The 23,613-nt window shown below is 38.8% G+C and overlaps 1 protein-coding gene across 1 annotated transcript in view; it reads left to right on the top strand.

Annotated features, from left to right (window-relative positions):
- The window catches only part of LOC121316553 (inactive phospholipase D5-like), a 181,622-nt gene that overhangs the window by 73,652 nt on the left and 84,357 nt on the right, over positions 1–23,613 (top strand). The window contains exon 3 of the mRNA XM_041251598.1: positions 11,925–12,108. Within this exon, the coding sequence (XP_041107532.1) occupies positions 11,925–12,108 (184 nt within the window). The remainder of the gene's footprint in view (positions 1–11,924; positions 12,109–23,613) is intronic.

Here is a 23,613-nt window from a genome sequence, read left to right as displayed (position 1 = left end):
GACTTCAAAACACATCTAAATCACAGTGAAATCATATTACAGCTCTGCTTAATCACTGCCAGGATTTTGTTTTCAAGTCACTTCTGGTTGTAAACCCTTCACTGTGGTAAAAAAAAAAAAAAGACAAATTAGGTAAATGGCTTCTTTGCACCCCCTTAATAGATATAATATTTCAGTTCTTGACTTGCTTGACCTTTAACAGTTGCCATTTTATGAGCTTTTGCTAGATGTTTCCAAAACCACTGGGGATGTAATTTAGCAGCACAGATAGCTTGCTAGATAGTCTATTTCTTGAGTAGATGGGTGGTGTGATGGTTGATGAGCAGTGAGTAGAGAAAAAATACTGGGGACATTTCTAAATAAGGGGCATTCTGAAAACAGTAAACATAGCTGTTTTTAGAGAGATACAAATGCAATGTTGCCAGAACAGAGCTACTGTCAGGTGGTTGGAGGTGAGTCAAAACATACCAATAACACTTTATTTTAGTTGCCCATAAAGTTTCAGACAGCATATTTACGGAAGTTGTTGTAAGTGTTAGTGTATGTATGCATGTATGTATGTATATATGTATGTATGTACAGGTAGTGGACCAAAAAAATGGAAACACCTGGGTAAATGAGGGACACCAAGTATATTGAAAGCAAGGGCTTCCACACAGGTGTGGCTCATGTGTTAATAAAGCAAATAACATCCCAGCATGCTTAGGGTCATGTATAAAAATGCTGGACAGGGCTGGTTGCCTATAATTATAGCTAGCTTGGCTGCAAGAGGAGACCGCAGTGACTTTGAAAGAAGGATGATTGTTGGGGCCTGTTTGGCAGGATCTTCAGTGACCAAGACAGCTCAACTTGCTGATGTTTCACGAGCAATGATGTTGTCACATGGAACTCTGAGGGAAAGACATCATCAGCAAAGGGCAACAGTGGGTGGAACCAGGATTGTGATATCCGTATATTAATTCAAAGTGCAAGGCAAAACAGGCAAGCAACTGCAGATCAATTGACTGCAAACTTTAACCTGGGGCGCGAGCAGAGTCCGCCAAGAACTCCACAGAGCAGGATACCATAGTCGGGTTACAGTGCACAAACCGCTCATCACACCTGGCAATGCAAGTTTGCGAGTCCAGTGGTGCAAAGCCCACAGGCAATAGACTACCAAAGCAGTGGAGAAATGTGCTTGGTTCCAACAGTGAAGGGTTCTGGTGGTTCCGTAATGTTGTGGGACGCATTTTCCTAGCATGGTTTGGCTGCATTCATTCCCTTAGAAGGCAAGGTCAATGCTAATCGCTACTTAATGGTACTGAATGATCATCTTCACCCATGTTGTAGCATTTCTTTCCTGGTGGGGGGGGGGGGGGGTGTCTTCCAAGATGACAATGCCCCCATCCACAGAGCAAGTCACCCAATAGTTTGATAAGCATGACACTGATGTTATCCATATGTCATGGCCTTCTCAGTCATCAGATCTGAACCCAATCGAGCATTTATGGGATAATCTGGAACAACACCTAAGACAGTGTTTTCCACCTCCATCAACCACCATCAACCACCATCAACCAGGCGTGAGTTGATTGACTTTCTCATGAAAGAATGGTGCCGCATCCCTCCTGCAGAATTCCAGAGGCTGGTTGACTCTATGCCACGGCGCATACAGGCCGTACTGGCCGCACATGGTGGCCCAACGCCTTATTAAGTGACTTTACATTGGTTTTTCCATTTTTTTGACCACTACCTGGATGTATGTATGTATGTATGTATGTACTGTGTTAATGTGTAACTGTATAACAGTTAAAGAAAACATACACGTTTCTACACACTTTTCATTTTGTACTTAACACTGACCAGTATTCAATGCATATTTCCCAGATTGTTTTAATCAACAAACAACTTGTGTATGCCAGGAGACAGTCTGGAATAGAGAATGTTTGTATTACAAATTGAAGAAAATACATTAACAATGTATTTACCATTTTAATATGGGGTGGAGGGTTGGGGGTTTTCTGCATGTCTTGACCTCAAGATCAGTAATCCATTTGGCATAACTGCTCAGCTTTACCATGTTCTTTTCAGGGTGATTAATTGCCTACAGTGGGTTTATAAATGCCCTTTTTCCACATCACAGTTTGCACAGCTAAATTATTTATTATTTTAAAATATAAGTGTTTTCTCTCACTCGCGCTCTCCCTTCTTCACCACTTGCTGTTCTCTTTTAGTAATAAGATCAACAACGTCTGTTTTTCAAATAAACCTCCCCTGGATTAGTGAGTTTGAGACGCAGTCGGCCCTGTTTGCAGTGTTATCAAAATTGCTGAAAGCTAACATGCAAATTGAGCCACATCCTGAAAGTTATTTCCACTGGTAGAAATGCAGATGGAAAAGGATGGGGCAAAGTGTGTCACCAAAATCACATTACAGGGAAAACACTCCCATTTGTGCCATGTTTTTTTTTTGCCCTTGTGTGTGTGTGTGTGTGTGTGTGTGTGTGTGTGTGTGTGTGTGTGTGTGTGTGTGTGTGTGTGTGTGTGTGTGTGTAGAGGTTACCCCGGTATCAAAATCGGGCTCTTAGAGGCAACAGCTTTACACAGAATGCCCAATTCTTCCATAGTTTAGCTTTTTTGTGTATCAGAAATAAATCTTTATTTACTGGTTTGTTTTTTATATTCCACAAAATTAGTTTTAGCTGGCATACTGTAACATGAGTGTCTTTCAGTTTTTATAGTATGCTGAGGGCATTGCTACTGCATATATCACTGTGCTTTGCTACAACTGCATTAAATAAACTTAATTGTAACTTCAAGTATGAATGAACAGAATGCTAAACTATGGAGGGATGTAGTATATAGACATCATATACAGTTGTAGTCAAACGTTTACATACCCCAATGTAATTTTATAATTTTTAGAAATTCCTCGAAAACAAAGAATTTTAGGAAAAATCTTTTGTAGCTAGTTTTGCTTTTGTGGATGAGGAAAACAAGTTACAAGAAATAGATGTTTACAATTATTTGAACAATTTTTTTTTGCAAAACAAAAAATGCTAATTCAAAAGTATTCATACCTTGTGATGCTATGATAGTATTGTCTACAAGGTGCTAGAAATTTCAATATGAAATTTCAGTATCTTTGAGAGTATCTAATGGTTAGGCCTTAACAATAAGGCAATATGGGAAAAAGTAAAGAGCTATCTGAAGTCCTTAGGCAGAACATTTTTTATTGTCATAAAGCTGGAGAAGGATTCAAGAAGATTTCCAAGCATTTGAGTAACTATTGCTTCTACTATCAAAAAGTACAAGACTCATGGTACTGTCACAATGCTCCCTCGGTCTGGAAGAAAGAAGGCTCTTTCACCAAGAACAAGGAGAAGAATTGTGAGGAAGGTAAATAAAAATCTGAGATTGACTGCCAAAGATATTCAGAGTGAATTGGTTGCAAGTATGACTGGGGTTTCCATTTCAACCACAGGGTCGAGTATTGCATGATGAAGGTCTCAGTGGTCACAGACCAAAGAAAAAGCCACTCTTAGGAAAACATCACAAGGACAATAGCTTAAAGTCTGCAAAATGGTATTTGAATGATGAATATGAGTTCTGGTCCAAGGCTTTGTGGAGTGATGAAACAAAAATTGAGCTATCTGGTCATGCTGATAGTCGTTACATTTGGAGAAAGTCTGGTGAGGCGTACAAAGAAAAGAACACCATACCTACTGTCAAGCATGGAGGTGGTAATATCCTTTTATTGGGCTGTTTTTCCTCTAATGGAACAGGACATTTTGTTCTAATACATGGTAAAATGGATTCCAAAAATTGCTGAAATAAATAATTGTAGACATCTATTTCCTCTAACTGTTTTTACTCATCCACAAAAGCAAAACTTTAGCTACAAAAGATGTTTCCTAATATTCTTTGTTTTTGAGAAATTTCTAGAAATTATAAATTTCCATTGGGGTATGTAAACTTTTGACTACATCTGTATGTGTAAAGTGAAGCTTTGAAATACAAACTGTACCATGTGCCATCAGCATTAAGAGACATCACTTATCATGTTGTACATATTGACTGCTATGCAGTAGGCCAATTCCTATCTAGTGTGGTTTTGTATAAACATCAAGCTAGGCTTCTAACAGCTACTCTGGTTAAGCATATTTACACAACAATATCACTAACAATAGTAATCACACTGAACTGATAGCATCCAGTTAAAAATGTTGTTCATTTTTTTATTATTATTTATTCATTTAGCAGATGCTTTTATCCAAAGCGACTTACAGAGACATGGGTGTGAACTATGCATCACAACTGCTGCTGCAGAGTGACTTACAATAGGAACTGGGTTTTATGTCTCATCCAAAGGACAGAGCACAAGGAGGTTAAGTGACTTGCTCAGGGTAACACACAGTGAGACAGTGGCTGGGATTGAACCTGGAACCCCTGATAACAAGCCCCTTTCTTTAACCACTGGAACACTAAGGTAAAGGAACTGTCAAAAGATAGGGTCAAAGTGACAGGTTGTAACTAGCACAGTGGCAAATGATGTCACTTTGAATTTAAGATTTCTTCTTTACTGATCTTATTTAGGTCGAAGAACTGACTGGGCCACTCAAGGACATTTATCTTTTTGTTCCTTAGCCACTCCAGTGTAGCTTTGGCTGTGTGCTTTGGGTCGTTGTCATACTGAAAGGTGAACTTCTGTCCCAGTTTCAGCTTTCCTGCAGAGGGCAGCAGGTTTTCCTCAAGGACTTCTCTGTACTTTGCTCCATTCATTTTCCCTTCTATCCTGACAAGTGCCCCAGTCCTTGCCGATGAGAAACATCCCTATAACATGATGCTACCACCACCATCACAGTAGGGATGGTGTTCTTTGAGCAATGCGCTGTGTTGGGTTTGCGCCAAACATAACGCTTTGCATTTAGGCCAAAAAGTTCAGTTTTAGTTTCGTCAGATCACAAAACTTTTTGCCACATGGCTACAGAATCTCCTGAGTGTTTTTTTTGCATACTTCAAATGGGATTCAAGGTGGGCTTTCTTGAGTAATGGCCAGTAGTGGCTGGTGAACTTTGATACCGGTGGGGCATCAGAGGACCAACTCTTATTTTATCCACCAACTATAACCCCTGTATTTCATCTCTTCCACATACATGTATAACATAAAACATTGCATACTACTTAGACACGATGTACTGTATTTAACTGTTTGTCAGTTATCCTCCTCGTAATTGCTACTGACTGTGCATTACATTACTGAAACGAAAGCTTGTGATATAAATGATCACAGATCCTAGGCTATGGATTTCTGTATATTCAAATAAATAGGCCTACAGAAGTAGTAGGCTATGTACATAACTAGGACTTGATATAAATACAGTATGAATAATCATATTGCCCTATGCTTAAGTATTACTTTTAGTGCAGAGGGAAAACAAATGTAGGGTACCAGGTTTAACCAGACAATAAATGACGAATCTCTGCTATTTTTTTTTTTTCTGCAGGATCATACTGTAGTTATGACATTAAAACATGTTTCGCCTATTTTAAAATTGGCTTGATTGTTTGGAATATCATACTGTAGTCATGACAGTTATACACTTTCATAACTGTCACTGGCACTGGGTTTAGCGCCCCAGAGCTCACTGAAAATGTACATTGCTACTACCCGCTAAGAGCTCAGAAATCACTACTGCGCATGTGCTCCAGGGGCGAAAGGCTTCAGCGCCGGAGAACCAATTGGAAACACAGGCTTCTGATCTGTTCCTCCCACCTCATTACTGCGTGCGGCAGGGGTGACAGAAATACAATGGCTCTCAAAAGTAGTCACCCCCCTTGGACTTTTCCTAACAAAAACTACATCATGAAGATGAAGGAACTTTCAAAGCAAATCCGGAATAAGGTTCTTCAAAAGCACCAATCAGGGGTAGGATATAAGAACATTTCCAAGGCATTGAATATCCCCCAGAGCACAGTAGAGTCCATTATTAAGAAATGGAGAGACAATGGCACAACTGTGAATCTGTCTAGAACAGGTCGTCCTCAAAAACTGAGTATCCAAGCGAGAAGGGCACTAGTCAGGGAGGCCACCAAGAGTCTTCCACGGCTGAGCTGGGAGACAAAATAAAGCTTTTTGGCCTCAATGCTAAGCGCTATTTTTGGCACAAGCCTAACAAAGCACATCATCCTGAGAACACCATCCCTACCGTGAAGCATGGTGGCGGCAGCATCATGCTATGGGGATGCTTCTCTGCGTCAGGGCCTGGAAAGCTTGTGAAGATAGAGGGCAAAATGGATGCAACAATGTACAGAGATATCCTGGAGGAAAACCTGCTGAAGTCTGCAAGAGACCTGGGACTTGAGAGAAGATTCATCTTCCAGCAGGACAATGACCCCAAACATACAGCCAAAGCCACACTGGAGTGGCTTAAAAACAAAAAGATCAATGTCCTGGAGTGGCCCAGTCAAAGCCCAGACCTCAATTCAATTGAGAATATGTGGAAAGAGTTGAAAATTGCTGTTCACCAAAGGTCTCCATCCAACCTGACGGAGCTTGAGCAATTTTGCAAAAAAGAATGGGCAAAAATTGCAGTGTCCAGATGTGCAAAGCTGGTAGAGACTTATCCAAATAGACTTATGGCTGTAATTGTAGCCAAAGGTGCCTCTACGAAATATTGACTCAAGGTGGTGAATACTTATGCAATCAATTATTTTCTGTTTTGTATTTGTAATTAATTTAGAACAATTTGTAGATTTTATTTTTCACTTTGACATTATGAAATTTTTTGTGTTGATCAGTGTCAAAAACTCCTAATTAAATCCCTTTTGATTCCATGTTGTAACACAATAAAATGTGGAAAAGTCCAAGGGGTGTGAATACTTTTGAGAGCCATTGTGCTCTGTAATGCAGGTAAAAATTATTGTAATGTTAATAATAATAGCTACAGTTTAATTTAGATCATTATTATTACTTAATAACTTAAGCTGGTGGGGCGGCGCCCTTAGCGCCCGTATACACGAGCCGCCACATGGTAATGGCTTCCTTCTTGCCACCCTGCCATACAGGCCAGATTTGTGGAGTGCTTGGGATATTGCTGTCACATGCACACTTTGAACAGTATTGGCCAAAAAAGCCTGTAGCTCTTGCAAAGTTACCATTGGCTTCTTGGTAGCCTATCTGATCAGTCTCCTTCTTGCTCTAGGCAGGGTCTTGGTGGTGCTATATACCTTCAACTTCTTAATAAATGTCTTGACCATGCTCCAAGGGATATTCAAGGCCTTTGATACTGTTTTTATACCCATCCCCTGATCTGTGCCTTTCAACAACTTTGTCTCAGAGTTCTTTTGAAAGTGCCTTGGTGCTCATGGTTGAGTCTTTGCTTTAAAATGCACTACCCAGCAGAGGGAACCTACAGGAACTGCTGAATTTAACCTGAAATCATGTGAATCACTTCAATTTAACACAGATGGAGGCCACTTAACTTGTGTGATTTTGATGGCAATTGGTTATACCTGAGCTAATTTAGGATTGCTATTACAAGGGGGGTGGACACTTATCCAACCAAGCTATTTCAGTTTTTATTTTTAATTAATTTTTAAAAAGCATTTTAATTCCAGGCTATAAGGCAACAAAAGGTGACAATTTTGAAAGGGGGTGTATACTTTATATATATATATATATATATATATATATATATTATATATATATAGTATATATATATATATATATCTATAATATATATAGATATATCATACTATCCTGGGCAAGGACCCCGTCCAAGAAGTGTTCATTTCCTGGGGCAGGTTCTTCACAAGGCGGGGATTTCACACAAAACCACACAACACCAGAGCAATTAAGGTTTAAAACCTGTTTATTTTTACAGGCTTCGGCATTGTTCCTTCGAAATGTAGTGAAACAAACAAAAACAACCAATCAGGCAGCAGTTGGAGGTCTTTCAGTCTCTTTGTCATTTCAGGCCACGGTTCGTTAGGGGGTAGTTTTTGTCCAGAAGTGCTGTTCAAGTGCTGTTCGGGTTCTCCAATCCAATCCAGTCCTAGTTCGGCGTCGGGGCTTCAATTCATTAGTATATTTTCCTTTTCTTTCCTGATGCTGCTCTAACTGCTGATCTCACTGTCTTTCCTGGGACTGTTTTAATTGGTTTGGTATTGGTTACTCCTTTATGTTTATCTGAGCTAGTTGTTAAAATGAATCCCACAACTAGTCCTCTAGATCCTGTTCCAACTCCTTTGTTTAAGACTTGTTTCTCAGTTTTATGCCCTTCTATTACTAGCTTAAGTAATGAATGACTGAGATCTTGTGTTGTGCCCTCACTTCTCAAATTGGCTGCTGTTATTCCTGTACTGAAAGAAAACAAATCTAGATACAAAAGCTTTGTGTAATTATAGGCCAATTTCAAATTTATCTTTCTTGGCAAACATTTTAGAATGGGTGGTAGCGTCTCAGCTTCAGTCTCATCTAGTGCTTAATCAGCTTCATAAACCTTTCCAATCTGGTTTTAGATCAGCAGATAGCACACAAACTGCTTTAATTAAGGTAGTAAATGACTTATTGATGGCCGCAGACTAAAATTCACATCTATTCTTGCTTTGTTGGACCTGAATGCGGCCTTTGATACTGTTAACCATGCTATTCTTTTACATTGTTTAAAGGAATTGTGGCCCGACTTTTCGCAATCCCCTCACTAAATTTGTGCCTTGCAAAAAAATAGTGCTTTGGCACAAAATGAGAGATATTCCAAAACGGCACAAAACAGTTGCGAGATATTGGAATATAGCAGTTTTTTGAGCAATTCATAAATCTGTTTGTGTCTCACAAAAGCGTCTGTGCATTCACTACCAATATAGCAACTGCACACAACAGCCAAGAGAGAATGCAGAATGATGGGCAGTCACCATTACTAATGGCATTACCCCAACAAGCTGTAATCATTGATGTCGCCACAGTATGTACCGATATGACAGCAGATAAGACCACACAATATATCGTGCACACATACATACGGACCATTGAAATACACAATAGGCTCCATAGCTAGGCGCCAAGTTTTCAAATTAATGAACTGATAACGCCACTGTTATATTGAATACGGACAGTATTGTATCACAAGGAAATACTATATAGGTTTCTTTAAAGGCCATACAAGTACTAATATATTTGTGCACAGTTTTTGCAAAGGCTTTGTTGGGCACACAAGCCGTCGTCTTATATATTATACATTATAAAACGTTGACTCGTGTCTAGAAGACAACTGGTTTTCTGAATAAGGTGTCTAGAAGGGCTAGTATTCCGATAGTATCCTAGTGGGTATTTGGTATGACATTTTCGGAATACTGGTACAGAATACTGGTACAGAATACGGACGGATTCATTTGGAATACCCTGTTTACATGGCATGGAATAGCTATTCAAATTTCCCACTATTGCAAATACAACTGGAATCCTGATAGAACAGGACAACTGGAACAGGTGCCCGGATAAAAATATGGGTGCAGTCAATTGCACCTACCACACGCAGCAGGTGCACGACCTCATAAAAACCCTGCATTATCTCCTCACTGTTTACTCTGGTACTGGGGAATTTAATGTGTTCCTCAGTACGTTGAGGCAACGCGGTTATGAACCTGTCGAGGTGGCGGGACATAGCTGACTGGGTGATGCCCACTGTATCACCTGAGGTCCCATTAGCCAGGATACACATACAGACAGACACTGCCAATTGCTGAGACAAGGCATGACTGCGCAGGTTTGTTCTGGCCAGGTCATCATGCAGCATGTGACATAGATGAGTCAGCATGTCTCGGTCGAGATGATACCTGAACACAACTTGCTCATTGCTGAGCTCCTCATATGTGTGCCGAGGCTGGTGCACCCTTTCAGCATATCTTCGCCTGTGTCGGGGTTGCTGTTGCTGAGTGTACCTTGCGTCATTCACATCCAAATTTCGACAGACACTCTGCATGCTACCCACGTTTCCCATTGTTGCCTGTTTGTAGTCAGTGCTGGAATGGTAGTGTGAGCAGAGTTAATGCAGTCCTTTTACAATCCTTATTCTGGTTTTGTGCTTGGCGCATAACTTCAAATATACCAGGATCACGCATATTGTCGGCCACTCCCCCCATACTGCGCGATGCATACATTTTATTTCTGCACAGCACAGAATGGATTGTGACGTGCAAATAGACATTTCTAATATGGCAACTTGGCACAATTTCGGCACAACGACCAATTGCGACGTGCATACCCCTCTGCGCGGTACGCAAACCTTTCGAAGATCGGGCCCTTGGTCTTTCCAGTACTGTCCTTCAGCGGTTTACTTCCTACTTGTCTCATAGAAAGCAGTTTGTTACCTTAGGTGGGTTTTAGTCTGCTGCCAATTCTGTTACGTTTGGTGTTCTGCAGGGTTCCGTTCTGGGACCGGTATTATTAAATCTTTACATGCTTCCACTTGCTCCAATAATCAGACACCATGACATTCATTATCATTGCTATGCTGATAACACACAAATGTACTTACAGACTAAACATGATGTTTCTTTGGATGTTTCTCTACTCAATAAACGTTTAGCTGATATAAAAATGTGGATGTAGCAAACATTTTTGCAATTAGATTCTAATAAAACAAAGGTTATGTTATTGGGTTCTCCCCATCAGGTTACCAAAGCTGGTAATTTTAAATTGATAATTAATGGGGGTGAGATTAGTCCAACCTCTGAAGTTACTAACCTAGGCATATAGCTTGATTATGTCCCTTCATTTGAGGCTCACATTAAGAACATCTGCAAAGTGTCCTCCTTTCATTTACGAAACATTGCTCGCCTTAGATCATCTTTATCTGTGCCTGACATCAAGAAACTAACACATGTCTTTATTTCATCGAGGTTGGACTATTGTAATGCTTTGTTTTCTGGTGTCTCTTCAAAACTAATTCATAGGCTCCAGTATGTGCAAAATAGTGCTGTGCAGTGACGAGAACAAGAAAGCATGATCACTTATCTCCAATCTAGCATCTCTTCATTGGTTGCCAGTAAAATTTAAAATTGATTACAAGATCTTGCTGTTGATTTTTGACCTTGGTCCAGTCTATTTTAAGGACATGCTCTGTCAGTATGTGCTGCAGCGGAGTTTGCGGTCTGCTAGTAGTGCCCAGATGCTTGTGCCGAGGACAAGGCTGCGCACTGTGGGTGATCGGGGCTTTTGTTCTGTGAACCCCTCGCCTCTGGAATAACCTGCCCTGACATTTGAAGGACTATTGAGGCTTTTCAATTTGCACTAAAGGCTTATTTTTGTCTTATTTTTATCAACTGACGTTTTTACAATGTGTATTGTTTTTAGGTTTGTTTTAATTTTTATGTAAAGTGCTTTGCGATTTCTCTTACATCCAAGAGATCACAGACATGACTCCGATAATGAAATCTTTACCTAGATAACTAAAACAGAAAAACAAAATAGTGAATTTAGACACTAGTAGTGAAGGCTGTGTGGTAGATCAATGCTACAATTTACTTCTTAAGGAGCTAATTTATTAAAGACAAGCAGTGGAATGGTTTTGATATATTTTATTTGTTGTAATGCATGGCAAGTCACAAGACACATTTTGTTTTACAGATAACTTTTTCAATTTCTCTAGTTTCACCAACTTCTCTGAAGTATTTCATACAAAGTTAATGCCAATGTGTTGGGTTTTTTTGGTTAGGTTTTTTTTATTAATATGAGAACTTGAACATTTTGAAATCTTGATCCTGATATTTATTTTGGTGATGTTTATGGTCTAGTTAACAGTTCTGATGTTTGTGTGTAATGACAAAATTGTTTAAGCTAAAACAAATGTTTTTAAATAACTTTTTTTTAAAACTTTTTTTTACTAGAAAATCACTGAAGTGCAAGCTTTTAGCCAATTGTTTTTTTGTTTTTTTTCCCCTCAGGATTGTTCTTGTAGAGAACATCCCTGAAGACCTGTCCTATTTGGACAATGGCACTGTCCATCTATCTCTCTATCAGGGCCTGCTCAGCCTTTTGGATTCAGCTGAGAAGACAGTGGAAATTGTATCTTCTCACTGGGCCCTAAACAATACAGACCCGGAACAGAGTCATCCTTCAACCTGGCAGGTATGAACTTACAGAAAAATATCATTGGGATACCATTGCTACACTAGTGTATTACCCTGAAAAAACCATACCAGACCTATAAGAAGACCATATCACTGTCAACAACAGCTGACAATGTACAGTTATTTATTCCAAATCATCGTTGCCACGATGTTTTAAGGAAAACACACGCAATATAGTCAAATGGAAATAAACAATATATTTGTTTTAGAATTGTAATTGGTACTAATGACACTTTGGGGTAAACAGCTTGTAGAAAATTACAATGAATTAGTTCACATCATAGAATTCATATGTTGAAATATAAAAAATGTTTTAGCTTTATCTTTTAGCCTCAGCCATTCATAGTAAGTTTATAGCACTTTGTATTGGATGACTCTGTTTGAATTTGAGCTGCAGTGTTTTGAGTGGAATATTTCAACAGAACCGCTTTGCCTGTGGTTTAATACAGCTATTTTATGACGCTCCTCAAAGAACCATGCAGAAAAATGAAAAGCCCTAAAAACATAATTTACTCTGGGACACTTCAGAGGAATAAGCGCACGGAGTTGCAGTTAAAAATACAATTTTCAAAAGTATCATAAAATAGAAACCTATACAAAAACAGATAATAATTGACTATATTTGGGGATTATTATATTTGACATTTTCTTAAGAAAAGTCAAAATTATAAGTAAGGTACATAGTAAAAAATATATAGTAATATGTATACAGGTGCAGTTCCCTTATAATTAAGGGTCTACCTAAATCGCGATTTTGCGAATTTTATGGAATTAAATTGACAACTGCACAATGCAAAAGATGCAACTTCTTTCTGTAGAAGCCCTTTTTTATTCCTTCGATGTCCTGTGTGCGTTGCACGTAAGCATAAAACAAACAAACAAAAAACATCCACAAACAACATTTACAAAAAAAAATTAAAAATTAAAAATGTCCAAAAGCAGTTAACATTGTTGTTTACTATTCAAATGAGAACTGAGTTTTAATCAGCCTATCAGCGCATCTGTACTGCTTTTCTGTGACATGTAATGTGTAGTAGGGGGTGGGACAGAGTTAGGTGCTGCATTGTTTTCATTTCGGTGCTAAAATCTAGTTTTCAGCATTGGAGGTAAAATAGTAGAAATGGATAACAAAAAAGCGAAGTATATTTCGGCTGATGATCGTTTCAAGATATTTCCCAAATAAACTGTACATGGGTCATTCTACTAATGCGGTGGCTTTTGGATCTGAAAATTTCTTAGAAATGAAACTCACCTTTCCTTAAGAAAAAGTCGTGTAATACATTTGTGAACATCTTATCTTTCTTATACAACTAATTGTAGTACTTAATGTATTTCAGTTATTTTAATATTTTTAATCAAATAGTGGTTAAGCTGCTCTTTTGTCAGTGGTGTTACTCATGCCTAAAATGCAAATAATGGTTAACCACAATCTTATTTGTTAATTTTTTTTTTTTTTTTGCTCAACTTGTTTAGGCAAGGAATGTCTTCTAACAATTCTAAAATAAGATTTTTATAGTTCTTTCGTTTTTTTAAAAAAAGTAAGTGTAAAATTGCATTGTATGCTTTTTATCGATTTGCGCTGGCCCATTTTTCCTCTAACTTAAACAATAATTTAATATGTTTCATCAAACTTGCATAACTATGTCCTTAATATGTTGTCTTTCAAATAATGTTACAAGTAGGCATGTTGAAATGATGAATATTTAGGTTGTGGCATTCTTGTTACCAGAACATCAATCCTCCGTGCAGTAACTCCACTGACACAATGTAACATCAATGACATTGACACATTGTTATATCAACAAACCTTATTAATTTATGAACTGTTAAGAAATATATCAAATTTTGAAAGCTGACATTAGTTTAAAATACATTGAAAATGATCAATTAAGATGTTTTATTCTAACAATTTAATCGTTTAAAATATTTTGAATACATTTTCTAAAGGAACAACTGTACCTGTATATTTTTTGTTTCTCTGCTGCACTTAATTTCGCCATACCTGACAAGTCATGTGATAAGATATGGTTATGATATTGCAATACAGCAGTGATGATGTATAATATATAATAGAACCATCTGGCCAATTCCTCCCATGCTGGACTTTCCTCTATCCTCATTCTTCTTGATCTTTCTTCTGCTTTTGACACTGTCAACCACCCCATCCTCCACTCCACTCTCTAGCCTTGGCATCTCTGGCATACCCCTTGCCTAGCTACAGTCATATCTATCTTCATGCACCTCTGCCGTTGCCTTCAATAACCCAATAATCAATAATTTCCTTCTCCGCTACCAAACTCCTGGTTCACTCTTTCATTTTCACCCAGCTTGATTATTGTAACTCCTTCCTCCTTGGTCTCCCCTCCTACATCTTTACACCACTTCAACAAAATCAAAATGCTGCTGCCCATATGTGGCAAAGTAGCTGGTAAGGGGAACAGGTGTAGCGGTGATGTGGTGCAGGAGTGATAATCAGACAATGGTGATTCGGTGAATAGGTGTTTATTTTGTCTTTTTCCAGGTCTGGTGACCGTCAAGTAATAAATCCCTGGCAATACACAACAATGTGTAAAGCACAGGGATGATGACAAACAAGGCACAGTCCTAAACAAAAACAAAGGCACGGTCACCAGTCCTGGGTGATATTCAAACGTGCAGGTGCTCTGTGCAGTGATGCTCCGGATAGTGCTTTCATGGCGACAGCTCCGGAGGTGTGTGTTAACTGTCTATTGGTGCGACAAAGAACAGACAATTACGGACAGACAGAAATAACACACAACATGTATAACACTTTCTTTTTCACTCTGAGAGCTCCTCTCTCAGTCCTTCTCTCTCCCACTGTTCAACCCAAATGAAGGAAAAGATCAGCGTTACCCCGGTCCCTATATGAACTCCCGCATGACATCTAGGTAAACGGTTGCAGCTGCCTTATTACTTGCAGCTGCCCCTTGTTTACATTTCAGGTCAATACAGTCTTACAACAGAGTCTCGCTTCTTTCCAAGCTGACCGACTTCCCGGTCCCGGAAACGAACTGACCAGCCCTTCCAGATACTTCTCCTCCTGTTCTTTAGCGCCCTCACAGGTCAGGAGGGAGATTTATCACCAGAACTCATTGTATTTCTGTCACACAGTATTATATTTAACCTCCCCCACTCCTTCAACACTTTCCCTCTCTTCCTCCAACTACACTGGCTCCCTGTTTACCACCATTGCCTGTTCAAATTCCTTGCACTAGTATACAAATCTCTCCATGGCCTTGCCCCACCTTATCTGGCTGCACTTATTTCCTATTATATTCCTCCTCATCCCTTATGCTCCCAATCACTACTGTCCCTCTCTGTCCCACCCTCGCCCTGTGCCCAATCCTGTTTCTGTCCCTTCTCTCTTCTTACTCCCCTTCATTGGAATAAACTCCGACTTATCATAAAACAGTCACCCAGTCTATGCAGTTTTCACGCCTCCCTTAAAACTCATCTTTTTTCTCTAGCCCATCCTACCCTTACTCCTGGCCCCCGACCTCTTGTTATGACCTTGCCTCCCCGATCCTGACCTAGCCTCTGGCCCTTGCTTTCGTATAGCTATTAATCTCCTCATCTTACCCCAATAATCTTACCCTCTTTCTTCACCCATTTTTTCAGATTATACAAATTCTAAAAACTTGTAAAGCACCTTGGTTAAAGGCACTATAATAAATGTTAAATAAATAAATGAAATAATTAAATACTTTTTACATTGAACATTTGTTTAGGAGCTGGATAATGTCTAAAAAAGACACAAATAGTCAGTGATCTTCATATAGTTCATCAAATTTATGGCAAAGTGCAAGGGTGTGCTCACTCACCATGAGCTCATCGTGCAAGCCCCGCCTCCAATGACCTTTTGCAACAGTAAGGACTTCCTGAGGCGTTTTTATTTCATTGTAATGGAGAATTTTCATTGTGGTAACACCACTGATGTTAAATTGAGTGACAAATTTTAATTAAACATATTTAAATAACTATTTAAGACTAGTACTTCTCCACATATCTAAACAAATATTTAAATACACTTGTTTACCAGCAAGCTTTAAAAACTATCAAAATATATGTCATAAAATGTCATAATACCTCTGCTCATAATATGAGTGATGGACCAATTTTCATGCTCTCACTGACTTTAAAATGTAAAATGAATAAACTTTTGCAGCTAAAAAAGTAGAAAATAATGTGAATATTCATAAAAACCTTAATTAAACTAAGTATTTTGGTATTATGTGATTATGTGCCATTTTTCTCTGAATTTAATTACTATAAACGTGAGTGACAGCATTTGCCACCGCATTTGTAGAATGACCCACATGCAGATTGAGGTAATTGTTTTACATATCTTAATGTGTCTTTGGAGAAAATACGATCGATCGCTGTTTAGCTTCAGAGTCACACATTAAACAAAAGCTACTACAGAGGCTGCTGAACAGAACGTAAAATAAACAGATTTCAGAAAACAAACAGGAAAGTCAGCCCAGACAAAAAGTATTCCTATCTGCAAGTTAAATCACTACTAAAACAATCTAGCACAGCCACCTTGCTTCAACCTGCTGCTTTCTTTTTTGCAGTTGGAATTTTAGACCCGAATAAATAGCCACGTTTTCTTTGTTTTGACTCAGTACGGTACTAGTAAAATAATTATTGGATGGGACAAATAACAGGACAGCACACATGCTGCATATATTGCCTTTATTAAAGCATGCCAGATGCCCTTGGGTAACCGAATTTTGGGGCTGTTTCCAATCGATTTCCACATCTGTATAACTTGGCAAAGCTTTGCCTTAACATGAATTCAGTGGATACAGAACGTGCAGTCTCAATGTATGGGCAAGCAATCTGCAGGAGGCTGCAGCATGCTTGCCTTTAACAAATGACAGGATTCTGTTTTAGTAAGGAAGCAAGTACCACTATTTTTTAGGCTTCATAGTGTTCTGAAATAATAAATACTGTCTACTTGGGTTTCTTTAATGTTTAAACAGGTCTCAGTCTCAGAAATGTCTTTATCTAGACAATGTGGGGAAACTGTGGAAAAGGCCAACAGGATGCTCGGATATAGAGTGAAAAGTTTTGAATTTAAATCAAGGGAAGTAATGTTAAAGCTTTACAATGCATTAGTAAGACCTCATCTAGAATACTCTGTTCAGCTCTGGTCACCTTACTGCAAAAAATATATTGCTGCTCTAGAAAGAGGGCAAAGAAGAGCGACTAGAATTATTCCGGGTTTAAAAGGCATATCATATGCAGACAGGCTAAAAGAATTGAATCTATTTAGTCTTGATCAAAGAAGAGTATGCGGCCATCTGACTCAAGCATTCAAAATTCGAAAAGCTATTGACAATGTCGACCCAAGGGACTTTTTTGATGTGAAAAAAGAAACAAGGACCAGGGGTCACAAGTGGAGATTAGATAAAGGGGCATTCAAACAGAAAATAGGAGGCACTTTTTTACATAAAGAATTGTGGGACTCTGGAACCAACTCCCCAGTAATGTTATTGAAGCTGACACCCTGGGATCCTTCAAGAAGCTGCTTGATAAGATTCTGGGATCAATAAGCTACTAACAACCAAACGAGCAAGATGGGCAGAGTGGCCTCCTCTGGTTTATAAACTTTCTTAATAAAGATGATAAGTAATACAGCAGCATGTATTACTTACTTTGCAATTCCTGGGTTGGTCCTGAAATAATAGTCCTGCTTATTGTTCCCCCACATGAAACACAAAACACATACACAAGTCCGTTAGTGTGTGAATTAGTGATTGTGGTGCAAATACAGTTTATGGTGATATGAGTGCAGTGCTGTTCCGGGTTTGTGCTGGCCTCTGGGGACAGGTCCGGAACGTGTTAGCTATCTTAATAATAACAAGCAACAAGTAGTCAAGACAAACAAACACTCATGTTACATACATTCCAAACACAGGTCCTTCCGGGTTCTTTTTCAACAACCAAAATGATGGAACAGATTACGTCGCTTCAACCCCTACTTATATCGTCACTCTTGACCCCTTGGTAAACGTCTGAGCCGCTCCTCCAATCCACGGTCGATGAGTTAGTATACCGAAGCTCCAGACCTTTTCTAAATGACTGACTTCCTTTTAACCCTAGGAACGAACTGTCAGGGCAAGCAATCCAGGGAACTCTGGTCCTGTTACTTAGTGCCCTCACAGGTTGGGAGGGAGATTTACCACCAAGAATCATTGTCTTTCTGTCACAATACTAACTAGTTATAAACTAGTCCATTTTAACTAGTAATTCCCTATTAAAAGACATGCCTCCTCGATACGTTGTAAATGGAACTCAGTTCTCTGTTATAAGTGGAGTGCACCTTTATGTGTGTGTGTGTGTGTGTGTGTATATATATATGTGATGAAGTGTGGGGCATTGTGGTCAAGGGCAGGTATTTTGGGCCAAGCATTATGTGCAGTCTATACCCGTTTTAAGGAACTATAGTCCTGCCGGGCGCAGCAGGACATCAATTCCCAGGCCAATTGTAAAGTAGGTGATTGTGTAATTGGTTCAACAGCTGCCTTCGGTTAAATAATTGGGAGCCTTTTAAAAAGGGCAGGGTCAACCTGTTGGTTAAGGAGAGTTGGAAAGTGAGCTGTGAGCTAAATGAAGGTGGCAAGAATTGAGTTTTTGTGCAAGATAGGACTCAAGAGTCCTGGTGTTTTGGAGCCGTTAAGCAGCTTGGCTGCCTGGACTGTTAGTTAGGGAAACTTACCTGTTCAGTCAGTGCTCCATTAAGGAGATAGGCTTTTTTTGTTTGTTTTGGAAGTCTTTTTTTGATGGCACAGGAAATTTACATGGTAAAATAGATTCCACAGCATACTAAAAGATTTAAAGTGCAACTGGACATTCCAACACAACACGATCCAAAGCACACATCAAAATGTACTTCAGAATGGTTAAAGAAGAATAAAATCAAGGTTCTGGAATGGCATAGTCAAAGTCCTGATTAAATACTATTGATAATCTTTGGTATGAGTTGACGAAGGCTATACACAAGAGAAGTCCTTGGAATTTGAACGAACAATTCTGTGTTAAAGAATAGTCAAAAATCACTAAAAAATCTTGCCAAAAGCTCATTGCCAAATATCCTAATCATTTAATAGAGGTTATTATTGCTAAAGGTGTGTCAATTAGCTATTAATTTAATGTTACTTGTCACGGTATGAACACTTTTGAATTAGCATTTTGGAGTTTTGCAAAAAATTGATTAAATAAATAATGGTAGAAAAGAAAAAATAAATATTTCTTGAAATATTTTTTCCTCGTATACAAAAGCAAAACTATTGCTACAAAAGATTTTTCCTAAAATTCTTTCTTTTTGAGAAATTTCTAGAAATTATAAATTTCCATTGGTGTATGTAAACTTTTGACTACAACTGTGTGTGTGTGTGTGTGTGTGTATATATATATATATATATATATATATATATATATATATATACACACACAGTGCCTATAGAAAGTCTAGTCTACCCCCTTGAACTTTTTTCACATTTTGTTGTGTCAGTGCCTCAGAGTTTCATGCATTTAAATTAGGATTTTTTCTACACACCTGAGCTAATTTAGGATTCCTATTATAAGGAGGGTGGACACTTATTCAACCGAGCTATTTCAGTTTTTATTTTTAAATAATTTTCAAAATATTTCTAGAATATTTTTTTCACTTGGAAGTTGTGGGGTACGATGTGTAGATAAAGGAAAAAAAAAAAACTATTTTAATGCATTTTAATTCCAGGCTATAAGGCAACAAAAGGTGAAAATTTTGAAAGGGGGTGTAGACTTTCTATAGGCACTGTATATTAATTATATATATATATATTATATATATATATATATATATATATATATATATATACAGTGGCTTGCAAAAGTATTCACACCCCTGACCAATTCTCTCATATTATCGAATTACAAAATTCGTCCTGTTTGATATTTTATTTTTAAACACTGAAAGTCAGAATCAATTATTGTAAGGTGACATTGGTTTTATGTTGGGAAATATTTTTTAAGAAAAATAAAAAACTGAAATATCTTGCTTGCATAAGTATTCAACCCCTGTGCTGTGGAAGCTCCCAGTTTGCACCGATGAAAGAAATTGCCCTAACAAGGACACAATTACCTTACCATTGGCCTCCACCTGTGAACCATTAAAGTTGCTGTCACATTTTCTGGATAAAAACCCCACTGTTGAAGGATCATTGGTAAGGCTGTGAATCTGAAGGAAAATGAAGACCAAAGACATTCTACAGAAGTTAGAGATAAAGTAATACAAATCCATAGATTAGGGAAAGGGTGCAAAATAATATCCAAGTGTTTGGATATCACAGTGAGCACAGTTGGATCAATAATCAGGAAGTGGAAGCTGCATCACACCACCCAGGTACTGCCAAGAAAAGGCCGTCCCTCAAAACTCAGCACTCAAACAAGAAGGAGACTTGTGAGAGAAGCCACAGAGAGGCCAACAATCACTTTGAAGGAGCTACAGAGTTCAGTGGCTGGGAGTGGAGTAATGGTGCACCAGTCAACCATATCAAGAGCTCTGCATAACACTGGCCTGTATGGGAGGGTGGCAAGAAAGAAGACATTACTCAAAAAGTACCATCTGAAAGCACATCTGGAGTTTGCCAGAAAGCATGAGAGCGACCCAGCTGCGATGTGGGAAAAGGTTTTGTGGTGAGATGAGACCAAGATAGAGCTTTTTGGCCAAAACTCAAAGCGCTATGTGTGGCGCAAACCTAACACTGACCATGCCTCAAGACACACCATCCCTACAGTGAAGTATGGTGGTGGCAGCATCATGCTGTGGGGATGCTTCTCATCAGCAAGGACTGGGCATCTTGTTAAATTGAAGGAAGAATGGATGGAGCAAAATACAGGAAAATACTGCAAGAGATTCTGCTTCAGTCCGCTAAAAAACTGAAGCTTGGGAGGAAATTCACTTTTCAGCAGGACAATGACCCCAAGCACAAGGCCAAAGCAACATTGGAGTGGCTCAAGAACAAAAAGGTGAATGTCCTACAGTGGCCCAGTCAAAGTCCTGATCTCAATCCCATTGAGAATCTGTGGAACTATTTGAAAATTGCGGTCCACAAGCATCGTCCAACCAACCTGAACAACTTGGAGCAAATCTGCCAAGAAGAATGGGCCAAAATCGCTCAGACACTGTGTGCAAAGCTGGTACATACTTAACCCAAAAGACTTAAAGCTGTTATTGCAGTGAAAGGTGGCTCTACCAAATATTAATGTGTGGGGGTTGAATACTTATGCAAGCAAGATATTTCAGTTTTTTATTTTTCTTATAAAACCAATGTCACCTTACAATAATTGATTCTGACTTTAAGTGTTTTAAAATAAAATATAGAACAGAACGAAATTTCAATGTACCATTTGTAATTCAGTAATATGAGAGAATTGGTCAGGGGTCTGAATACTTTTGCAAGCTGCTGTGTATGTATATATATATATATATATATATATATATATGTGTATATATATATATATGAATTAGTTTTTTTTTTTTTTTAATCAAACCTGTTAGCTTTGATAGATTAAAAAAAAAAATTGATCGTTTAAATCTTGCCTACCTGAGTGCGGTATCAAAAAATGGTGCACGAAAAAGAAATCTTGAAAAATGGCAGCGAGTACTTACAGTAAGGTATACCCAATATTGCACAATATTGCAGAATGAAGATATCACAAGTAAGTTGATTTTCATTTTATTAAAAAAGAAAAACATGTTTATTTGAAAAACTGTGTCTGATTTAGTATTTGCTGTTAGCAGCATTAAAACGTTAAACATTAAAATTTCAATGCTAGACAAGTTTTTATTTTTCAAAATTATATTTTCCTTGGCATGTTCACACTTAGCAGCCTGTATTATTTAAGACACATCGTAAATTATGAGACTATCGACCTGAAATTAGAAGCTGAATACAGAGGCCAGGTGAGCTGTTGGACACAAGTTTTATAGAGTCACTGACATACTTGTAATCTAGCTTTCTGAGGACACAGAGAAAAGTTAGGAGAGAAAAACAGTAGAAACTTTTAGTCAGTTATAGAACTCTTAAGTAAATATGACCCAGTTTTAAAACAGTTAATTGAAAAAGACACCAAAGTAAAATATCTTAGCCCATGAATACAAAACGAGCTGATTGATTTACTGTAAAAAAAAATATATAAAATACAAAATGAAATAGTTACTGAGATAAAAGAGGCTCAATTGTATTCTATTGTTAAGGAATTTTAGTGTAGCGACTATACTTATTTTTTTGTCAAAACATCAAACGATGGAAGCTCATTACTGAAGTAATGTCTTCTGCAAAACCGACACTGAAAAAGCTGTGTCTCACACGCTGGGCATCCAGGCACGATACTCTCCTTGCTCTACGCTTCCACTTTGTTGATATTATGAAAGCACTAAGTACAATCATTCTACAATCTAAAAAGATAGATGAGTGCTCAGAAGCAATTGGACTGAAAATGCATGGAGACCTTCAAGTTCCCTTTCAATTCGAAGGTCCCGCCTACCGAGAGTACTTAACCGTCACACAGGGGAGACTCTCGTTTCGCTTCTTAAGATTGGTACGGTAAGACCTCTCTGTGTTGCATTGAACCTTTATATTGTTTTAAAAAGTTCTGCGCTGGTTTACTGCTAGTTCCCCTGCACTTCGTGCTGAAAGCTGGCTCCGCTGCTTTCCCGGAATCAATAGCTCTAAGCCGTAGCCTTTTTTCTCTGTTTCCTTCTATCCAGCACCTGCTCGCTCCGCGTGTCAGGCTGCTTTTCTTTGTCTGTCGTCTTTTAGTCGACTGCGGTAAGTATATTTAGAACTGTGTGTGTTTCACCCTTCTTTCTTACTTGGGAGAGCACTGTTGCTCCATGGGGCTGGGCCTGCCTTGTCCCCGTTATCGAGTTAGTTCACCAGCTGCCTGTGGGGCTCTGGTTGGGCCTTGTTTTGAATGTAGCGTCGCGTCCCCGTGCTTGTGCAGAGGATTAGCTGCAGTGCGGCTGTTTACAGCCAGACCAGCCGCATACTCCTCACCGAGGCTTGCCTCGCTGTTGAGTTGCAAGATACATAGGCTGTGTTGGCCTTCACCATGTGTGTAGGCCTTACAATCAGACAGACAATGTGCTCTCCCCCCCATCTGTACTGCGTATATCTATTATTGTTGTATATTGATTTACTGTGTTGTACAAAGTCAATCGCCCACCGCGGCTTTGGCCCTATCCCCCTATTGTACGCTACGCGCTGCTCAGGGTAGGCACAATTTCATAGCTGCCCCGGTGTTTTTTAAACACCGCGGTGCGTAAGACTCAGCCCGTGCTACTTAGGTAACACGGGGCGCACAGTGGTTATTGACTCGAAACCTGCTGTGGCTTCAGCCCTGTCCCCCTGTTGTGTACTATGCACTGCTCAGTATGTGACAACGCAGTCAGGGTAGGCACCCTTGCATAGCTGCCCCAGTGTTTTTT

Source organism: Polyodon spathula, chromosome 6 (genome assembly GCF_017654505.1).
Source record: "Polyodon spathula isolate WHYD16114869_AA chromosome 6, ASM1765450v1, whole genome shotgun sequence".
Classification (NCBI taxonomy): Eukaryota; Metazoa; Chordata; class Actinopteri; order Acipenseriformes; family Polyodontidae; genus Polyodon; species Polyodon spathula.
Note: the sequence above shows the minus strand (reverse complement) of the source record. Positions and strands in the feature narration are given on the sequence as shown.